The following is a 22,502-nucleotide window of genomic DNA, read 5'->3' on the forward strand; positions in this document are numbered from 1 at the left end:
TCTGTGTTGGAAATGTTTTCCATTTTTTTAAAAAAAAAAGAGGCCTGGGTTTTTCCGTCTCACAGGACAGCAGCCTCTCAGAGGCCGTCAGAGGGGAGGCCAAGAGCCTGTTACTGAGCTTGTCTGCAGTGCCACCTGGTGTTTATAACTCATTAAACTCTAACGCCTCCTCGTCCTTAAGCCCTGAAATTTGCTGAGTAAAATCCCCACAGCGACTTTTTGAAGCACTCCCTCTCTCAGAAGTTCTCATTTACTTAAAAAGAGTAAGGGTTGTAAACCAAAACAACAGCTGTTGCACAAGGACTTTTGTTTCATTCTAGCTTCGTGTAAATGTGGGAGGGCAGGTCTGTTTGTAATACAAGCTAAGACTGACTGAGCAGTGACTATGTGCCAGGGAGTGTTCCAAGTGTGCTGCATGGATTAAGTCACTTCACTATTATAACAATTCTAGAGACAGGCATTATTATTAACACGCCCATTTTACAGATGCAGCAACTGAGACACAGAGCGTTTAAGGAATTTGCCAAAAATCACACAACTAGAAATCAGCAAAGATTTCAGGCCAGCCAGCCTTGTTCCACTGCCCATGATTTTACCCACTTTTCCATGCAAGTGCATGTTTCAAGAAAAGGTATCTTCTTAATTTTTATTTGGCCTGATATTAAAAATTTAATTTCTCTGGGTAAAGTTTGATGGACCAAGGATAAACAGAGCAACAAACAAGGTAAAAAATAATGCCTTCAATAATCCTCTGCTATATGAGATAGTAAGCTTCTCAGAAGCACAGATTGCCCTTTAGAATGTCATGCAGTCTGGAAGGATGGTACACAGAACAAGTTCATTAGTGTTTGTTTATAACACGTCCCTGCACCCCAGTCAGGAAAGTATTATATTCTCCTCAGTCTTTTTAAGAGTTCAACAATTTCAAATCTCTCCTTTAAAAGGGTAATAATAACAATAACAACAGATACAGTGTATTGAGTGCTTTTTCTTGGTTTTTGCTTGAGAGAAGCAATGATCTAGTGAAAAATAATGTGGATTTGAAGGAATCGTACTATCTGGGCTCAAATCTTAGCTGCTATTGACTGCACAAGTTCCTTCACATAGCTAGGCCTTAATCTCCCCTGTAGAATAGGGAATATGATGGTGCCTGCTTCAGAAGAGTATGTGAGGATGAACTGATTTAATTCATGTAAACAGTTCAGAAGAGTTTCCAGCACGTAGTAAGTTCTTCTGAAAATGTTACCTAGTCATGTAATGTGCCAGGTGCCATGCTAAGCAGACAGGTGACAAAACCACCTTTTAATGCGAGGGTCTCTCTGTATAGACTGTTGGCTGTTAACATTATTAATGCAGAAAGGAATCTGAGACGAAATATACCAAGATGGTAATCGCTGCCACCGAGTAGGCATACTTTCATTGTTTTTCACTGTTTGACTTGTCTGCCTAATAAGCACGGGTTGTTTCCTAGAAAGAAGACCAAAACTAAAGATTAACAGGAAAAAAAAAAATTTCATTGAAGGAACTAAGGATAATTGACCAGAAAAAAGAAGTCTCATGGAGGACACAGTGTATGTCTTCAAATTGTCATTTCACTTCAAACTGAAATGTCTTCAAGTTGCTGAGTTAACAAGTGGAAGAGAAAGACCTGCACGTCAGAGCGAGGACTGATGGATGGAAGTTTCAGTCTCTAGTGAGCAAAGGTGACTGAAAAGCCACAGAGAGCAGCTCATCCTTGAAACATTCACCCAAGGCTGAGAACGCCTCCAAGAGACAAGGAATAGGCAGGCAACTCACGGGTCAAGCGGCAAGACCTCTCTAGTCCTAATTTTTCATTTCCCAATTTTTCTCTGAAATCCACCAGAAGAAATGAAAAAACAGGTGATCCCCAGCTTGCAGAGAGCTGAAGTCTGTGTTCTTGCCAGGTATTTTTGTCCTACCCTGTTTCCATAAACCCTATGAGAAGACATGTGTCTTCCCTCATTCTTAAGGACCCAGTTGGATTGGAGAAAATGGAAGCGATGGCCCAAAACCAGCGACACCTTAGCACTCACATCCCACCAAGTGCCAGACAGCAGCCCTGATGCACAGTCCCTCTGCTGGTTACTGCAGAGACGAGACGAAGGAAAGAATAGGCAGGGCCTTTGGCTCCCGGGACTCGTGATCCCATTTCTGTCCTCTGCAGCCGTTAGGAGTTGTGGACGATAGAGCCTGGCCTTGGCGGCTGAAACAAACACAGGTTCAGGTTTTCACAGAGGAGGGTGCAGGGAGGACACGCAGAGCTGCGACGGCAGCCTCGGGATGCAGCCTCGGGAAGCAGCCAGGGAGCCGGGCTCCTGCTGCCTTTCGGTGCCACCATCTGCTGGGCACAGACATCTTCCCGGGGAGCTTCGACCGTCACGTCTGTGCTCCAGGCAGGAAACAGGAAGCACAAGAGGCGAAAGAGGGGCTCCTCTCAAAGTGCTCTCCTAAGAATCTGCTCAAAGTTGAGTGCCTGCTCCTCTGGCCGCACCTTACCTCCACGGGGCTCGGGCACTCTGGCCACCCATAAAACCCAGGGCCCCATTACTAGGGGAGGAGGAAGCGCGTGCGGGATGGATAGAAGCAGTGCCTGCCACTGTCTCTCCGCCCGTCAGGATGGCAGGGCTTGTCCCCCACTCTACAAAGACGAGATAGCTGAGAGGCGGCCAGGAGGACCTGTGCAGAGCCGCAGCGGGGCGGTGGTGGTGACGGTGCCGACACCCAGCTCGGGGCGGCTTTTGGAAAATGGCGAACGCAGAAGGCAGAGACTCACGAACATCTGTGGACCAACAGCAGGTGTGAGCCCGGGGCCATCTCCCTGCGGGGAGTCCAACTGGCAGATGAGAAGGGCTGCAGAGGGCAGCGAGGACAGGGGCCGCAGGACTCCATGCTCCGTGTCATCCCCTGGTTGGCGAGAGCTAGACGGCTCTGGCCTTGGCTCAGCTGGGAGAACAGATGGGCAGGGATTCAGCACAGCGTCCAGAGCAGCCAAGCAGCAAACCTGCCTTCCCTCCCTGTGTCAGCCGAGGTTACGGTTCCCACTGGGTCCCAGCCAGCGGCAGAGGCTCAAGCCTGAAGACTCTGACAGCTGGGCCAGGGCTGTGCCATTCCCCGCCCACCATGGAGGCCAGGATGAGGGCCAGCGAGTCAGGGGCTCCTCCGGCAGCGAGGGGGACGCACCTGGGTGGAGAGGCCCACCACGCTCACATTTCCCTGTGCAAGGGCGAGCAAGCCTGTGGCGATCCGATCTCAGCCCTAACCTTTGGGGCCCGGGACTCACTCCAGCCACGGAGATGGCAGCCTGTTTGTGTGGCAGAGGCCTGGAGCTATTCGGGTCCTAGTGTCCCACAGGAAAGATGGCCATGTGGCCAGAGTAGTAAAGGGCAATGCAGGAATTAGTCTGAAAAGCCAGCAGTGCGCATCTAAAGAAAGGCGGGTCCTCGAGGAAAGAAGGAAAACCATGAGGCGATAGGAACACACACCCAGCTTCAAAGACATAAAATGCATTGCATAGAATTTTATTGCAGCTCTGGCTGGAGCGTACTGTATAAGAGGAAGAGACACAAGTCTTTAGAAAGACATGAACTTCCTGCTGTCAGCTGGACATGGTGGATGCACGTGGAAGGAATAACTAGGGACGAAAAGAGGTGTGTGTGTGGGGGGTTCTTTCACCTTCCACAGACCGCATCAATGTTGGATTATCTGTGTTACCTACTCCCAGGTCACTGGCTCTGACGTTACAAGCGGACTGAAACTTGTTTAGAATTCTGTTTAGCTGGAAAAGTAAAGAGACTGAAGTTTGTTTAGATTTCTATTTAGCTAGAAAAGTCAGAAAGGCTTTTTTGAATGGTATGAAGATGACGAGCAGAACGCCTTTGAAGAGACAAGCTGGGGAAGAGATGGGAAGGAGAGGGTGGGCCAGTGGCGGGCCCCACCCGAGAGGCGGCTCCCTCTAAGGAGCCGGCTGTGCATTTCTACCACACTCTTCCTCCGGGAGGCTGGGCACCCCGCGGCCACCTGCAGACTGCACAGTGAGGCTCTTCGGATGGTTATAAAGAACTCCCAACCCTGTTCCCTTACCCCTGGCCTTCTGTCATCTCAAGATTCTAGACTCATCAAAGCTACGCCCTGCGGCCTGAAAGGCTGCTCGCGCGGCTGAGGGCGGGCTGGGCAGCAGGCTGCCAAGCGGGCTCCCACCCCGCCCACCTCCCGCTCCGTCCTCAGCAGCCCCGACGAGAGCACCATCAGGGCGGAGGCTTCACGAGCCACCCTTGGCCCTCTGGGGTGAGAGGAGTCAGCAGGGACACGTACCCACCCTGCCGGGGCCATCTGCACTCAATTACAAGCCCTTTGGAAGCCGGCAGAGGGCTGTTTAGCTGCCGCTGGTTCTCTATGATTAGCTAGTTCTTGTCTTTTGAATACTGCATATGGTGCAGCCAGCTGTAGAGAGCATTCATGATTCAAAGCTCTTTTCCCCTCAAAAAGAAAAGTGCTAAGCTAGTTTTATTACCATGGGAAGAAGAAGAAAAAAAAAAGTTTAAAACTCTTACCTTTGGGTTAAGTTCCTTTTCCTTCCTTAAAATTCCACCTCTTCCCAGGATTGGGACCATTCCATGTTCTGTCTTCTACCAGCACTATACAGGTGCTCGTTTGCTCAAGGTGAGCCTTGTGAGGAAATATCAAGATCGTGTGTAATTCCAGCGTAGACATTTTTATCCATAGTTCAGCAGACTCTCTCCTCTCATTTTTTATGGGAGACCTGATGTGAAGTTATCCTTGTAGTGAAACCACTCCAGATTCCGCCCTCTGCAACCAGCTGAGGAGCCAGGGCCACTGCGTAAGCTTACTTACCTTCTTCCGCAGGTGCTGAGCCAAGAACAGAAGCAACACGGCTTTGTTCACACTTGATACTCAGTGTTCTCTGTGGGTAAGAAGCAGTTAGCTGGCTATAAGCCAGCATTAAAGTCAGCAGGAAAGCTTAATAAAATGTGTATTCCTGGGGCTACATCACAGACTTGAAATCCGGGCTCACATGTGAGTGGAGGTCCAGAGAAGACAGAGATTTCGGAGTCTCGTGACTAGTGATAACGAAAGCCACGGATGGGCTACAATTCACAGGGAAAAGAATGTGGAAATAGAAGACGAGGGTAATCAGAGTCTCTTCTTCCTCGTTTCTCTGAACCAGGCAAATAATTTTTTTCTCGTAATACACAGGCTGTCTGGTAAACAGCAGCGCAAATATGCCAATAACCACAGGGCACGCTATGGATAAAACAGCTCTTTGTAGATAAACGTGCATGTGTAGCTGATTCTCTCTGCTATACACCTGAAACTAACAAAGCACTGAAGTCAATCTTGTGGCTCCGCTGGGAAAGAATCCGCCTGCAATGCGGGAGACCTGGGTTTGATTCCTGGGTTGGGAAGAGCTCCTGGAGAAGGGAAAGGCTACCCACTCCAGTATCCTGGCCTGGAGGATTACATGGACTTTAGGAACCCATCTGTATATGGAATGAATAGTTGTACTCTCCATATTGGGGAAAGAGAGACATAAAAATGCCTATATAAATATTTAGCAGTAAGAGTACCCCAGAAGTAATTTTACTTTTTTTTAATAAGAAATTTCAAGCATTTCCAAGAGGAACAAAATCTGTTCCAATTATGGATTGTTCCACTGAGGATAATGGGAGCCACAAGTCTCACTATCTGAGAAGAAAATTATTAATATGGGAAGGGAGAAAACAAAAGGAACCCTGTGCTGTCAGCCTGAAATAGAGGCATGGGATAAATTCGTGGTTTTTAATATGGATACAGAAATAAATTTAGATGTCATGGGCACACAGCTATGTGCATACATGTACACACATGCAAATATTCCTAAACTCTGACTGTTGAGATAACAGTGGCTCCACAATAGTACTGAGCACACTCAGCCCTCAAATCTTAGTTTTAAGATAGTGTTCCACTAAGGAAAGTAGCGGTAAAGCGTCTGTCTACAATGTGGGAGACCCGGGTTTGATCCCTGGGTGGGGAAGATCCTCTGGAGAAGGAAATGGCAACCCACTCCAGTGCTCTTGCCTGGAAATCCCATGGACGGAGCCTGGTAGGCCCCAGTCCATGCGGTTGCGAAGAGGTGGATACGACTGAGCGACTTTACTTCAAGGAAAGTAGGGCCGGAGTAATGAAAAGTACAAGACAAAACTGGACTGTCCTACAGTGTCAGAAAATAAAGAAAAAGGCCAAGTATAAGGGAGACATGTCAAGAAGACACAGCAGTCAGCTTGAAGGCGCTCCTGCTGGCCACACCTGAGATGATTTAAGCATCTGAAGGAATAACCGTAATAATTAATTTTAACTCACTGGATACAAAAATGATTCCATACTCGTAATATAATATAAACTAATAAATAAATGGGGAATGAGTGACCCTATAGTGAAAAAGACTGGCAAGCACCACCTTAAACAAGTGGTCACTTAGTGTTACAGTGATGAGACAAGCGGAAATCACATGCCACACAGCGTACGGGATCTTAGTTCCGAGAGGGGACCGAACCCGGGCCACGGCAGTGAAAGCGCTGAGCCCTAACCACTGGACGAATTCCCTAAAACTGGTTTTAAAAGGCCAGCTTCTCAGTGTAACAGACAAGTGACTGCAGCAATGATGGAGACAAGGCGAATTTGTAGCATCGAGTGTCACAAAATTATTTCTTGAAATAGAGCAGAAATTATTTTATATAATGTGATTTTTAGGTACATATTTTAACAAAACCACTTATTATGAGTTAAAGAAAGATCAGTGGATGAATATACTCTTCTAGGTTGAATTAAAATAGGATATGTAAGGTTTAAAAAAGTTTGGCTGGGGGAAAGTAACAGTTTTGCAAAACCTGTGCAATCCAAAAGATGATGTTCGACAGCAAGAAGGGTTCCAGTTTCTCAGCACCAGTTCTCACAAGCATAGAAATGTATGCCTCAGTGTAAGAGGGTGTCAAACAGAAACAGGCAAATCTGACAGACTTTACCAAGCAGGGTAAATCTGATGTAAAATCACAGTAAAACAAATTACAGCTTACAAAAAGACTCGCAAGTCGAGGATTCCTTCTATCGATTTCTCAGAGCCCCCACGAGCTCCTCCTGTCCTCTCAAAGATAGGTTGTACCAAAATCTGGTCCACATCGAACCTTTCAGGGATGCACGACCTGAAAAGGAAAAAGTGTCTGAGAAGATGCTGCCTGGCGCCCCTTCCTGCTGTCAGCCCTTCTTTGTAGAGGCGATCAGAATCGGGTCCGAGTGGCGCAGAGTGTCAGGCATCCCACGCCACGCCAACACCGTTTTCTGTCCAGCCAGCTCTCATCTTTCTCCAGTAATGAAGAGATGGACGTTCTTCTTGGACTGCAGCATCTGGGCGGCCCGCTCCACCCCGACCACGGCGGCCAAGCGCTGGGCGTCGTACTTGGAGTAGAGGACAGTGCAGGTCCAGGCGGCTTCCTCGCCGCTGCTGGTGGCTCGCAGCATGTTACAGACTTCACTGTAGAAGTGCGGGTATGTTGGCAGTTCATAGAAAATCAGGTTCCTGATGCCTTTTATTGTGTATCTGCCAGAAGGAGAAAGAGAGGCTATGTCTACGGGAGAAATTTATGGAGAAGCCACCTTGGAATTTTACAGGGACACAGTCACTCATATCGCTTCGTGCTCAAGGAGGAAGAACAATAACAGACAGACCAACGGTTACTCTAATTTGAGCTGGAAGGGCTCGTTTTTTGTGACAATGTGTTTGAATTCCTAATGTTTGGCTTAAGATAATGATAAAATGAATTTGCCTTTCTTGAGCCTGCTCTGAGCAGAGTGAGGTAGGCTGGGGAAGAATAGAAGACAAGGGTAAAAAATCAGTCATCAAAATAAAAAGCAGACAACTTGCAATTTAACACTATCCTTATAATCAGGGAAAACAATGTTCCGTAATGGAGATGAGGTCAGATCCAGTACATAAACTGCAAATGCTCTCCAATTAAGTCTTTTCTTACCACTTTGACAACATGTTAACTCCATGGCAGATGGTCCAAGTTCATCCATTTATAACACTGTGCCCAAGGACCCACCAGGCATTCTGGGAAGGCGATTAGTATCAGGAGCTTCCTCACTCTTTCCCTGCCCCACAGGGCTGCACCGAGGTGGTCAGAAGGCACACCCTAAGGACTCACCTTGTGGTTAGATCGAGGTCAAGCACTGCCTCCTAACAAAAGATTTCACAGGCTGACAAGGTTCTGATTTTTCCTGTCTGACACATCTGATGTTAGACTTCCTCGGGAATTTTATTTTATTCATGGAGGATAAGTTTTCCTTGTCTTTTTATCCCATGGCTCAGCCTTATCTCTCTGGAGACCCTCCTCTTTCAGAATATAACTGCAGTCCATTATTTGGTTCATTTTCCACAACCCCGTTCTATAAAGGAATTCTAACGCTAACGAGTGAAGTTGACAAGACACAGTTCTGCCTCAGCAGTTATCAAAACAAAAACACACAAACACGGAGTTTCACTTCTGCTTACTATGTAGAAAATTCAAGAGAATACTGCTTCCATGCTAACAAGAAAAACAATCTACAACATTCCTCTTCTTGAGCCTAGACAGCCGATGTGAGGCAACCAGGTGGACTGATTCAGCAGTGCCCTGGTGTGTGTTTAACTGGTTCTCAGTGGGGGAGGGAAGGTGCTGATTTGAAGCACTTGCCAATTTTTGTGGTGTAAACCCTTCATTTCAAGCGAACAATGTCATGCTCCTGAACTTGGAAATGGGAAGAGATGTGCGACCAGATCTCAAGAGCAGGCATGAGCCAGCTTCAGCCCATCACTGACTGAATTCCAGAGCGACAAGCTCGTCTGAAGGAAAACAGGATACTTCACCATGGGAAAGGGGGTGGCTGCCATGAAAGCGGGAAGGAAGAAACAGCTACACTTTGAACACGTTCTCAAAGGGCAATTATGGGTTTGCATGAGAGTCCAGGATCCCTGGGATTTCCGGACGCACTTTACTTCATTTTCACGAGGTCCTTTCCACAGGGCTCCACTGGGGGCCCTGAAGACAAGGCAGAAGACCTGGAGAGAGCCCGCGGCGGCGCAGACAGGGAAACTCACTCTTTCCCCAGACCCATACTGTGTATGGAGCTAAAGCCTGAAGCCAGTGAACAGGACGAAAGGTCAACTGCTGGGATGGGGTCAGACGAAGCAAAAATCCGCTACCCTAAGGGAGCGGGGTTTCCCTTGTGGCTCAGCTGGTAAAGAATCTGCCTGCAATGCGGGAGACCTGGGTTCGATCCCTGGGTTGGGAAGATCCCCTGAAGAAGGGAAAGGCTATCCACTTCAGTATTCTCACCTGGAGAATTCTACGGACTGTACAGTCCATGGAGTCGCAAAGAGTTGGACGCGACTGAGAGACTTTCACTTTCAAGGGAGGGGCATTAACCCCCTCACCCCGTCCCTCCCCACCACAAGACTCACACCCAGCAAAAAGCAAGAGCAGTCTGTCCCTAAGCAAAGGGCATGAAGCCTACGGAGCCCAAGCCTGTGCTGATGCAAGCAGAGGCTTGCCGCCAGTGGGGAGAAGCAGGAAACTCTTTCCAAGACCCTCACAGAACAAGGCAGAGAGAGGTCTGCCACCACGCAGGGTGGTGTAGGAACCCTGAGAAAGCCCAGGGTGGAGAGAACCTGCCTGCATCTGAGCTGGACGGGTCGGAGGGCCCCTGCCCCACTCCAAGCCTGTGCGGAGGAACGAGCAGGAGGGGCTGGAGTGCGGGGAGAAGCTCTCCCTGGGCACAGGGGCGCAGGGCTCGGGGAAAGCTGAGAGCAGAGCAGGTCCTGAGACAAGACCCTCCAGCAGGGCCCCGCGCCGGGCCACCGTCTGCTGGAGGAACTGCAGTCTGTGGTACCTGGACGGTAACCATGGTAACAACCAGATCCTCACTAGGCTCCCAACTCCCACTCTAGTGGCCTGACGCAAGAGGTGTGTCCAGGCCAACTACCCACTCAGGAACTCCATTCAACTATTACAAAAAACACAGAAGAGCAAGAAAAAGACATTAAAACCATGAGGTATCATTTTGACTATCAAACTACTGGCAACAGGTAGGGTTTTACAGAGACAGGTTAATGGAGTATAAGTTATTTTATGTATTTTGGGGGGGGAAGGGAGAAGACGGGAGTTGCAACGTACAGCAAACATTACATTGTGCACAGTTTTTGAACAAGCAAGTTTTCCTTTCCAAATTTATCCCAAGGAAATACCTAGGCAACTAGGCCATCAACTACACAGATGGCTGCTCATGGCATTATTGTACCTAATAGCGGAAAACAACAGCATGCCTGTTAAAAGGAAACTGGGTTAACTATATCCCCATTCAAAGTACATAACAGTAACCACTGAAATGGACACCAAATCAAACAGAAAAGGTATCTTTACAAGGCAGAGATGTAGCAGCCCTACCTTGGCCAGGATTATGTTCAGCATCACCCAAAACGGGATAAACTGACACCCTGTGCCTTCATGTAGAATTCTTACCAAAACAGTGTTTAAATCTGTGATTCCCAAACTTGGACGCCTGTCGAATCACCTATTTGTTTTTTAAAAATATCTATTATATAATTGGTCCCCATCTCCAACACTATGATTTAATTGATACTGGGGTATGACATGGGCATTCAGATTTTTTAAAAGCTCTACTAGGGGATTCCAAAGTGTAGTAAAGTTTGGGGACACTGACCTAAATAACAAGGAACAAAGCAAATCCAGACTGTGGGACATTCTACGGGAAACCGGACTACACTTTGCAAAAAAAAGTCAGTATCATGACAAAGAACAAAAGGAAGAGAATTATTCCAGATGAGGGTTTCTTAACCGCAGTATTACTGACATTTTAAGCCAGATAATTCTTTGTTTTAGGGGCCATCCTATGAACTGAAGGGTGATTAGCAGCACTCAGGCCTTGACCTGTGTGAACCACTAGACTAACCCTCCAGCTGTAACTTCCAAAAATGTCTCCAGATATTTCCAAATGTCCCTTGGGGAGCAAAACTATTCCCAGCTTGAGAACTGCTAAAATAAACTGAAGAAACATGTTAACCAAATGCAATGTGTGATACTCAACTAAATCCTAAATCCTGGATCGCTGGTGGGGGACAGCTGTGATCGTCACTGGGACACAACTACGAAAATCTGAACACAGACCGAATATCAGATGATGTTATTGCAATCATGTCAAGTGGAATGTCAATAAATGACAGAATTTTGTTTTTAGCCACTTTACATGCTGAAAGATCTAGAAGCTAAGTGTCATGAAGCCTCCTATAATTTACTGTCAAATGGTTCAGGAAGAAAAAAAATAAGGTGTGGGAGGAGAGAGAGGAGAGGCAGAATGTGAGTGCATGTGAGCGGGGCAGAGTGCTAACAGCTGGCCAAGTCTACCTGGCAGGAGTTACAGACGTTCACTGGGAGAGCTGTACAATGTCTTTTGAAATGAAATCTTCCCACATAAAAAGTTGGTGGGGGGAGGATGTTAACAGAACCATATATAAACTTATAAAGACTTAGAAATACATATCCATAACACACAAGCATACACGCCAAAACGCTAACTTGTTTTTTCTCAATGAGCACATAAAACACGTAAGACAAAAGAAAAAAAGTCCCTATGTGTATATGGGGATCTCAACTTTGGTTTTATTTTTTTCAAATTGCCTGTGTCTGTGTGCATGTACACAAGTTTTTTGACATTAAAAAGTCAGGGAAGAAATATACCAAAACGAGTATTTGTATCAGTGGGATTATAGGTGATTCCATTTTTTTAACCTAGATTTTCCAGGTTCTCTAACAATAATACTCTTATAATCAGAATATTTTTAAAACAAAATAAAACAACAAAACCGACTCCAATAGCTATTATACTTAAGAACTAAGAAAATCTCTTAGTGCTGATCTGTCTACAGTAGAGACATAGTAGAGACTAGGGCTTCCCAGGTGACTCAGCGGTAAAGAATCTTCCTGCAATGCAGGAGATGCAGGTTTGATTCCTGGGTGGGGAAGATCCCCTGGAGAAGGAAATGGCTACCCACTCCAGTACTCTTTCCTGGAAAATCCCATGGACAAAGGAGCCTGGCAGACCACAGTCCACAGGGCCTCAAAGTTGGACACGACTTAGCGACTAAACAATGCAACAAAGAGGCTAGGGGTCTTCTGGAAATAAGAGAGTGTGAGCAGTGCCTCTTCAGAGGGGCAGTCAGTACCAACTCCTGTAACCTCCTGCACCCCTTCCCCTGCCTTCCTCCTCTCCTGTACATGTTTTGTGTCTTCAATGACCCCAACAAATATGGCCTAACACTCTGACAGGACCTAAAATTAAGGACATTCCAGACATCTATGCTACCTGCCGACTGTCAATGATATGAGGCACCCACAACTGACTTGAAACGCTGGTTCCTCCATAGTCTATAAAGACTCCATCTGCTACTTCCATAGCTGGGGTTCTCACTGGGGCAAGGAGCACCTGGAAACACCCCAGGCGGCCTTTCCCAACTCTAGAAACCCCACCTCCAGAGCTTCTGAGTGCCAATCCTTCACGCTGTGCTTACCCACTGATAATGCTCAGAGAAGAAGCTGTGAACTGTCCTCACCTCAGGAGTATCATGACCAAAGGCCAATCCAGCCCTAAGATTCTATTGGTTTCATCTCCCCAAAGAAAACAAATCTTCAGGTTGAAAAATTTTCATTAGCTCACAAATGAACTGCAGTATTTCTAACACTACTTCCTCAGAGAATACAGACACAGAATTTTAGAGCTGGTTACTAAAGTTGAAAACACACGTACTTTTCCCCACGGTCAAATTTACAAAATCAAATCACAAAGACACTGCAGATCAAAATACCCATCATCACTTTCATGACCTCTCAAGCAAAAAATTCTATAGCTGGGAACCTTGAGACAATTGGCAGTTGCAAATTACTTAGATTCACATTTAACACCCAATAACTGGATCCAGATCCAGGGTGTAAAGCAAATGGCACATGTCAGGTCTGTCTTTACCATGACTTTGGGAACAAAACCATCTGGTCACTAAATGAACAGTGTAAGACAGGAGACTGTCCCACTTAAGAGAAGGGGCTCCTCTTAACACCACGCCCTCTCCATGAAGATCTGCTCTTTGAGAGAGGTCCTCATTCCAGCTTACTTCACAGCTGTGAGAGACAATCAACGTTGGGAAGTTTTCCAGTCCATCCACTTCATTCAAAGGACTTGCTTTGATGTGTTAAGCTTTTGGAAAACTAAGGGCTCTTAAGACCTGCCGAATGCAAATCCCCCCCAAAATACCACTTTCCAACGTGAATGAAAACAACAAATCACTGGAAGGAAGCAAATAATAATGCCGGGAAGCAGGCATTTGTTAAAACTCTTGGGCCAAACAGCCAAGAATGAAGCCCCGTCAACATAGATGCAGTCACACCTCGCTCTCTGCTGACAGATAACCGTTGTCAGCAGAATGCCAGAGGTCATGCCGTGCCAGCCTGCTTCACCCAGAGGGTGCTGGGTCTTCCTGGTGAGGAGAGGGTTTCTGGGGAACACCACCCAATACCAACATAAACTAAAAGGCAATGCAATGCCAAGGTGCACTAACTAATAAGCTCCAAAGCCTAGAAGATTTCTGGCTTAGCTGTTAAGAGATTCTCTGAGGAAATGTGTCCCTCAGTAGTATATGACTGAGAATTAATAAAATAGTAAAGTCAGAACTTAAACTCACTGAACATTACTGTGAATCAGGAAAGAAAAGGTTATAGGATGCAATTTCCATCTCTCTCTAGGTAAGGGCTTAAAGGAGGCTTTTACACTTGGCAGTAGAGAGAATTAGCAAAACAAGAAAATCACCGAGCTCTGGGTACATGAAGGGCTGCAGCTATCCCAAACAGTATCAGAAGGATCAATATTACTAACACTCTAATTTAAAAGAAAGGTCAACCCAACATTTTTGTCAAAGTCACATGGTGGGGAAGCTAAGCAAATGCTGAAGCTCTTAAATATTCACCTTGAAGGCCCTCGCCTTTTGCTCTTCCTGGACATCCAGGGGCCCCTTAGCCCCTGTTCTCTTTGGTGAGGAAGTGTGTGCACACCACCTCTGGACACTGAACACTGACGCTACACTCAGCTTTGATCTCCACACAGCCCCCAGTATTTTATCTGTGTTTCTACGACAGGCTCCATCCACCCTTTGTTGCCCTCGAGTTGTCCCTGTCAAGAGCTGCTCAGCTCTGTAACATCTTCCCTGAGGGGCATATCCTCAAGAAAGCTACTTAGGAAGCACCCTAAGCATGGATCCACTCCACATCTATATATAACATGGCGCAGTCACTCATTCATTTCTACAACCTTTTCCAGCAACATTCATTTTACAAGAAAACCAAACAACCCACCAAGAAAAGCCTGTCCAGCCTCTAGAACTCTGGCGTCTCTCCAGGAGGTGGAATAGGGAGGATCACGGCACGGCAAAGCCCCCCCATACACTCAGAAGCAGGCCCTCCAGAGAGGACGCTTGAAGCCCGGCCCTACTTCTCACCTTTTGTAGAAATGGAAGCGCTCGGTGAGCAGCAGGAACTGCTTCTCCCCTTGAAGGAAGAAGTGTCTGGCCCTGGAGACCCCAGACTTCTGGGTGTACTCGCAGATATGAGTGAAGTTCAGTTCCTCCTTCTTGAAGTAATTTCGGAGACGCACAAAGTCAAAGTAGGAGGGGACATAGATAAGCGTGTGGGACATGACTGCATCCCGATATTGAGGCAGAATCTTGTTCACGAAAAAGTTGAACCTGATTTGGAAAGGCAAAGGGCAAAGTCAGCGGTCTGGAAGTGAGCCCGCAGGGTCACTGCTAACTGCATGGCCCTGGGCAAGTCACTGTCTCCCTCTACCTCCCCTAAGAGGCTAATCTGGTCTACCGCACTGCAAAGAGGTGAGACTTGTTCAACACGCTACAAAGTAAGTGCCAGCACTGCTCATCATAGAGTATGGATGTGACACTGGTATATCCCGAGAATTATTCTAGGAAGTTCAGTTCAGTTCAGTCGCTCAGTCGTGTCCAACTCTTTGCGACCCCATGAATCGCAGCACGCCAGGCCTCCCTGTCCATCACCAACTCCCGGAGTTCACTCAGACTCATGTCCATCGAGTCAGTGATGCCATCCAGCCATCTCATCCTGGGTCATCCCCTTCTCCTCCTGCCCCCAATCCCTCCCAGCATCAGAGTCTTTTCCAATGAGTCAACTCTTTGCATGAGGTGGCCAAAGTACTCGAGTTTCAGCTTTAGCATCATTCCTTCCAAAGAAATCCCAGGGTTGATCTCCTTCAGAATGGACTGGTTGGATCTCCTTGTAGTCCAAGGGACTCTCAAGAGTCTTCTCCAACACCACAGTTCAAAAGCATCAATTCTTCGGCGCTCAGCCTTCTTCACAGTCCAACTCTCACATCCATACATGACCATAGGAAAAACCATAGCCTTGACTAGACGTATTTATATTCTAGAAGTATATAACCACATCACTCATTCATTCAGCTGTCAAGTCAGTCAACAAATAATTACTGAACACCTACCATATACTAAGCACCATTCTGCTGCCAAGTGTCCCCCAACTAAACGCAATGAGCAAACAGGAGAAAATAACATAGAGAATTAGAAAAGGAGTTCTTGCCCTGAAGGGCTTACAATTAAGTTGCTGACATGCAGCATTAAGCAATTCATGTAATTTTAAAGTGCCATCCTCTAGGGGAAAGTACCCCTGATTCACCAGCTCTGCCACTAACTAGATATCAGAACTAGGATGAGGCATCGCCTCTCTGGGCTTCAGTGTCCTCTGTCAATGTCACGACGGAGGGGAATCACTCATTTCATCTCACAGACGGTCATCGATAAAGTCAACATGGAGTCCGATTCTAAGTTTGAACGGCCAGGTAAAAGCCCTCTCTGTGACTCCCAGGGTCTAGTGGGAAGGGTGGGGGATGTGGGTACCTGGCATCAATCACGGAAGCGAGGCTTTCCGCTTCCATCCTCTGGAAGACATGCGGGAGCTGCACCAGGACCTGACTGATGGAGCCTGTCATCGGGACGTTCCTCACGGCCACCTGCCAGGGGTCAGAGAGAGCATCAGGAGGTGAGCTATCCCCGCTGCTGACCAGATATAATCCTCCCCTTCTGCCTCATGACCCAAACAACACCCGACACTTCCCGAAGGTCAGAGAAAGGGGAGACCCCACCTGGCCTTGCACATTGACGCAGTACTTGTTGAACACGGAGTTGATCTGGGCATCCTGCAGGGCCCCGAACAGCAGGGTCTGGCGATAGTACTTGGACCAATTGTTGAGGCTCCACATCCGCACTCGAGAAAAGTCCACCCCATGTGAGTCCAAGGGCAGAAGGTTCATGTGGTTCATCAAATGCTGCGAGCAGAAACAATACTCCATTAATACTTATCGAGCACTCACCTGGAAGGCATTGCTAAGCGTTCCATAAGCTTTTGTCTTACCTAACCTGGAGAAATGCACACTATCACCTCCCAAGTTACAGCAAGAAAACTGCAGCTCAGGCGGGAGAGTGACTTGTCCATAGTCAGGTAAACATTCCCAACACGAAAATAAAGCTCAAACTGGCTACCTCGTGGATCTTTCAAAAAGGATCGAGATAGAATCTATATAGTGTATTTCTGAAATGCCACCCTGGTTACTCTATAAGCAACCTGGCTTCAGACTTGGACAAGAAAGAAAATGACACAGAAAACAGAACTGCTGTCCTTTCATGACCTGGTTCTCAAAACATTAGGAGATTCCCTGAGTGACTACACGTCAACCAATTAAATATGACTTAACCATTAGCTTCCTCGTAGCTCAGTCAGTAAAGAACCTGCCTGTAATGCAGAAGACCTGGGTTCAATTCCTGGGTCAGGAAGATCCCCTGGAGAAGGAAATGGCAACCCACTCCAGTATCCTTGCCTGGGAAATCCCGGGACACAACTTAGCAACTAAACCACCACCACAACTATCAACATGCCTTTTCTATGTTAATCATATTTTTACCTTGTATACTGAAGGGTAACAAATACTATAAATTTATTCCTTACTTTATAAGTACTCCCCTTTATTTGCTGCAAACTTTAAGTCCTAGAGTTGTAGAAAAGGTAAGTTCTCACTTGCCTTATACTGTCAAAATACACCTATGGTTCCATGAGGAGGACTGTTCCAAAGCACAATCCTAAACTCAAAGACACTGCAGAATATGCGGAGAGGGAGAAAAAACTCCAGCACTAATGATGGCAGGAGGACGGACGCATCTCACATTTATCAGTGAAACGTGAGCAATCTTTTCCCAAACTCTGCCAAACACTGAACAGAAGCGAATGAGCATAAACTGCAGGAGGAATTATTTCAGATAAAGACGTCCTCGGTGAGGAGGGATTTCAACCAACCAACCACATTACAGCAGTCTATTAGTAGAAGCCACCTTTGTAAGGGGAAGAACTCTTATCTGGTGATTTGAGAAGATCGACAAGAGTTTTTATCTTTCTGGATACTGACCAACCTGCGGCTAGCAGAGGGGACACTTCTCGTTTGCAAACTGGAAAATGTGGAACATTTCCATTTCCGAACTGAGTTTTAATCTGGACTTGAATAATCCTTTCAGACTCAACCCACTGAGCTTCTTGTCTCTAAATGTGAATGACCAACATTACCAGGACATGCTCCCAGTTCTGCATCAGGTAAATGTCAGCTTGATCAATGATGAGCAGTTCGACAGAAGACAGGAAGTCAAAATCTCTCTTCTTCTCTCCTTCTCCACCAATGATGGTCCTCAAGCCCAGAGGGGAGGCGATGAGGATGTCCGAGGAGTAGAAGGGGGCGTAAAGTCGGATGCTCCTCTGCAGAATCGCCACCCCTACACACGAAACAGCCAAGGACATGTCAGTTCTTTAATCACCACCAAGCCACCAGCTTCCACCTTCTCAAAGTGCCGCCAGCCCTTGTACCTTCCAGCTTCCCCCTTAGGATATAACTGAACTCAAACTGCTTTCATTATTAAATCATCATCACCCCTCCTTGCTTTGATGGTTCCTTCCAGCCCCCACTCTCTTCCTTTTCTTCATTGGCAAATCTTCCCAGAAAATCGTTTCTACTTTAAAACCTCCTCTTCACTCCTCAACGCACTGCAGTCTGCCTCTGATTCTCAGGACGCCACTGACATGACCCTTGCTAAGGTTACCAAAAGCTCTCAGTTACCAACGCAATGGCTCTTCGGTGTTTCTTGTCATTAACGCATAAGCACATCCTCCTTGAAATGCTTTTTCCTTACTGGTGGTTTCCATGACTTCAATACTTACTTTTTTTTAATCACTGACCTGGTCCTTATGTATCTTTCCATATTCAGACAGCTCTTCTACAAATCCCTGGATTCACCTGCAAGTTCTCTTTTACTAAACATAAAGCTCTGGATAAATATATTCACTAATGATGGTTTTAACACTACTGTCACAAAATTTTGTATTTCCTGCCCACATCTTGTTCTTAAGCAAAAAGCAGCAGTTTGTAAAGAGACCAAAGCGTACGTGAAGGAGACTGACTTGCTTATCTGAAAGCATGTACCAGAGGGGCAGAAGACTGCTGGGGACTCTCTCTGGGGGTAGAATGATGGTGGAAACCACTTTTACAAACGCCCTCAACCTTAATGACACTGGTGGGCACCATTTCTGCACGCTCAGTCTAAGCTGCCCACAGTGGCAGGTGAGCGCCCCCCACCCCACCGCCCTGCAGTGCTTGTGGGCGGTGCTGGCAGACACGGACAGCGAGCAGCCCCACAGACCCCCTCCCACGCCACTCGCAGGGCACCACCAGAGCCAACGATCGTGTGCAGCCCACACAGGGGACAGCCCCTAAGCGCCAGGCCCAGGCAGATAGCAGGCAGACTGCGTTTCTGGACTCCATGGGAGTGAAACAAGCAGAGAGTTTGTGGGACAATCAAGAACTAGGAAAAGGTTAAACAATACAGTTCATCTCCCACACAGAGCCACTCCTTCAAGACAGGGAGCCATAACTGCTTTGCATAATATACAGAAACAGCCAAGCAAAATGAGGAAGCAGGGGAACATGTTTCAACTGAAGGAACAAGATAGAACCCCAGAAAAAAACTGAATAAAACAGATGTAAGTAGTTTATCTGATAAAGAATTCAAAGTTATGCTCATCAAAATGCTCACCAAACTTGGAAGATTAGGAATAAACAAACACATTGAGAAACTCAATAAAGAGAAAATATTGAGAAAGTTCTAAAAGAACTCACAGAGCTGAAGAATATAACTGAGCTGAAAAATACACCAGAGGAAATCCACAGAAGAGACGATATGGAAGAGTGACAGTGATCTGAAAGACAGGGTGGTGGAAAGCACCCCAAGAGAACGGCAAAGGGGAAAGAAAAAGCTCTTCTTTAAATGAGGACAGTTTACGGGACAGCATCTAGGGGCCTATCATCAGCGTTAACGAGTCCCAGAAGGAGAAGAGAGAGAGTCACTAACATCCACATTATAGGGGACCCAGGAGAGGGAGGAGAAGAGAGAAAGGGGCAGAAAACTTATTTGAAGAAACAATGGCTGAAAATTTCCCTAACCCAGTGAAGGAAACAGACATTCCAGGAAACACAAAGACATGGTATTTTTTAGAGAAAACCCTAAAGACTCCACCAAAAAACTATTAGAACAAATGAATTTAGTAAAGCTGCTAGAAACAAAATTAACATACAGGAATCTGGTGCATTTCTGCACATTCACAATGAACTACTAGAAAGAGAAATTAAGAAAACAATCCCATTTACAACTGCATCAAAAAGGATAAAATACCTAAGAATAAATCTAGCCCAAAAGGTAAAAGACTTGTAGTTGGAAATTATAAGGTCTTAAAAGAAACTGAAGATGATACAAACAAATGCAAAAATATACCATGCTCATAGACTGGAAAAATTAGTACTGTTAAAATGTCCACAGTACCCAAGAAAACTACAGACTCAATGCAATTACTATCAAAATACCAATAGCCAAGACATGGAAACAAGCTAAATATCCATCAACAGAAGAATGAATAAAGAAGATGCGGGGTGTGTGTGTGTGTGTGTGTGTGTGTGTGTGTGTGTGTGTAACAGAATACTACTCAGCCATAAAAAGAGCACAATCATGCAGGGTGTGTGTCTGTATGTATGTGTATATAAATAAATAGATAAATATATATATATATATATATAATGGACTACACATATATATTTTACAGAACTAGAATAATTGTAAAGTATGTTTAGAGCTACAAAATACCTTGAATATCCAAACTGATCATAAGAAAGAAGAACAAAGCTGGAGGTATCCTGCTTCCTGATCTTAAACTACACTGCAAGTCTACAGTATTCAAAACTGTATGGTACTAGCACAAACAGAACAAAAATAGAGAGCCCCCAAATAAACCCATATTTGTACAGCTAATTAACCTATGAAAAGGAGGCAAGAATAAACACTGTGGAAAAGACGGTCTCATGAACGAGTGGTGCTGGGGAAACTGGAGAGCTGCGTGCAGAAGAATGAAAGTGGGCCACGAGCTTACACCAACTACAAAAATCAGCTCAAAATGGATTGAAGACTTGAACACAAGACCTGAAAAACCACAAAACCCCTAGAAGAAAACATACGCAGCAACTTTCTTGACATCAGTCTCAGTGATTTTTTTTTTGGATCTGTTCCACAGGCAAGGGCAACGAAAGCAAAATTAAACGGGGCTGCTGCTGCTGCTAAGTCGCTTCAGTCGTGTCCGACTCTGTGCGATCCCATAGACGGCAGCCCATTAGGCTCTTCTGTCCCTGGGATTCTCCAGGCAAGAATATTGGAGTGGGTTGCCATTTCCTTCTCCAAAGCATGAAAGTGAAAAGTGAAAGTGAAGTCGCTCAGTCGTGTCCAACTTTAAGCGAGCCCATGGACTGCCGCCCACCAGGCTCCTCTGTCCATGGGAGTTTCCAGGCAAGAGTACTGGGGCTACTTCAAGCTAAAAAGATTATACACAGTGACGGAAACCAAGAACAAAACAAAAAGGAGATCTACTGAACAGGAGAAGATATTTGCATAGGTGGTAAGGGGTTAATATCCAAAATATACAAAGAATGCATGTGACTCATTATCAGCAAAACAATAAAAATGGGCTAAGGATCTGAATAGACATTTTCTCAAAGTCATAGGGATGACCAACAGGCATATGTAGAGATGCTCAACATCACTAACGGTCAGGGAAATGCAAACCAAAAACCACCAGGAAAAAAAATCAACACTGCAATGAGGTACTATCCCACTCCAGTTAGAATGGCCATCATTAAAAAGTCTACAAACAACAAGTGCTGGAAAGAGGTGGAGAAAGGGGAACCCTCTTACACTGTTGGTGGGAATGTAAGCTGGTACAGCCACCATGAAGAACAGAATGGAGCTTCCTCGGAAAACCTCAGAATTACCACATGATCCAGTCATCTTACTCCTGGGGATATACCTGGCCAAAACTATCATTCAAAAAGACACACATACCCCTATATTCACAGCAGCGCTATTCACAACAGCCAAGACATGGAAACAAGCTAAATATCCATGAACAGAAGAATGAATAAAGAAGATGTGGGGGGTGTGTGTGTGTGTGTGTGTAACAGAATACTACTCAGTCATGAAAAGAGCACAATCATGCAGGGTGTGTGTCTGTATGTATGTGTATATACATAAATAAAAATATATGTATATATATAATGGACTACGGTGTGTGTGTGTGTGTGTGTGTGTGTGCGCGCGCGCATGTGTGTGTGTGATGGACTACTAGTCATGAAAAGAGCACAATCGTGCAGGGTGTGTGTCTCCATGTATGTGTATATATATGTGTAAATATATGTATATATATAATGGACTACTACTGTGTGTGCGCGTGTGTGTGTGTACGCGCGCGCGTGTGCGTGTGTGTGTGTGTGTGTGATGGAATACTACTCAGTCATGAAAAGAGCAAACTAATGCCATGTGCAGCAACATGAATACAACCAGAGCTTATCACACTGAGTGAAGAGTGAAGGAAGTCAGAAAGAGAAAGGCAGATACCGTACGATCTCACTTACACGTGCAGACTAAAATAGGGCACAAATGAAGCTGTTTACAAAACAGAAAGAGACTCACAGGCACAGAGAACAGACTTGTGGCTGCTGAGGGGGAAGGGGGAGGGAAGGACTGGAGGTGTGCAGTTAGCTGATGCCAGCCGTTACATTTAGAATGGATGGACAACAAGGTCCTCAGGCATAGCCCAAGGAACTATAATCCAATCTCCTGGGATAAGCCATAATGGAAAAGAATATTGAGAAGAATGTATATATAACTGAGTCACTTTTGCTGTGCAGCAGAAATCAGCACAACATTGTAGATCAAC

At 45.9% G+C, this 22,502-nt stretch overlaps 1 protein-coding gene and 1 long non-coding RNA gene across 3 annotated transcripts in view; both read right to left on the reverse strand.

The window, feature by feature from the left end:
- Nucleotides 1-1,494: 1,494 nt before the first annotated feature.
- LOC138415762 (uncharacterized) lies at nt 1,495-5,955 on the reverse strand. Its single transcript, XR_011247399.1, has 3 exons — nt 4,873-5,955; nt 4,572-4,780; nt 1,495-2,964 (listed from the first exon to the last, which is right to left on the reverse strand). It is a non-coding gene; the product is annotated as an uncharacterized lncRNA (long non-coding RNA).
- Nucleotides 5,956-6,695: 740 nt separating this feature from the next.
- The window catches only part of UTP25 (UTP25 small subunit processome component), a 28,967-nt gene continuing 13,160 nt past the window's right edge, over nt 6,696-22,502 (reverse strand). For both annotated transcript variants that reach the window (XM_069544242.1, XM_069544244.1), the window contains 5 exons: nt 17,766-17,968; nt 16,297-16,479; nt 16,052-16,164; nt 14,612-14,857; nt 6,696-7,612 (listed from right to left, as the gene is read on the reverse strand). In XM_069544242.1, coding sequence (XP_069400343.1) covers nt 7,369-7,612; nt 14,612-14,857; nt 16,052-16,164; nt 16,297-16,479; nt 17,766-17,968 — 989 coding nt within the window. In that variant the 3' untranslated portion in view covers nt 6,696-7,368. The remainder of the gene's footprint in view (nt 7,613-14,611; nt 14,858-16,051; nt 16,165-16,296; nt 16,480-17,765; nt 17,969-22,502) is intronic.

This window comes from Ovis canadensis, chromosome 12, assembly GCF_042477335.2.
Source record: "Ovis canadensis isolate MfBH-ARS-UI-01 breed Bighorn chromosome 12, ARS-UI_OviCan_v2, whole genome shotgun sequence".
In the NCBI taxonomy this organism is placed as follows: Eukaryota; Metazoa; Chordata; class Mammalia; order Artiodactyla; family Bovidae; genus Ovis; species Ovis canadensis.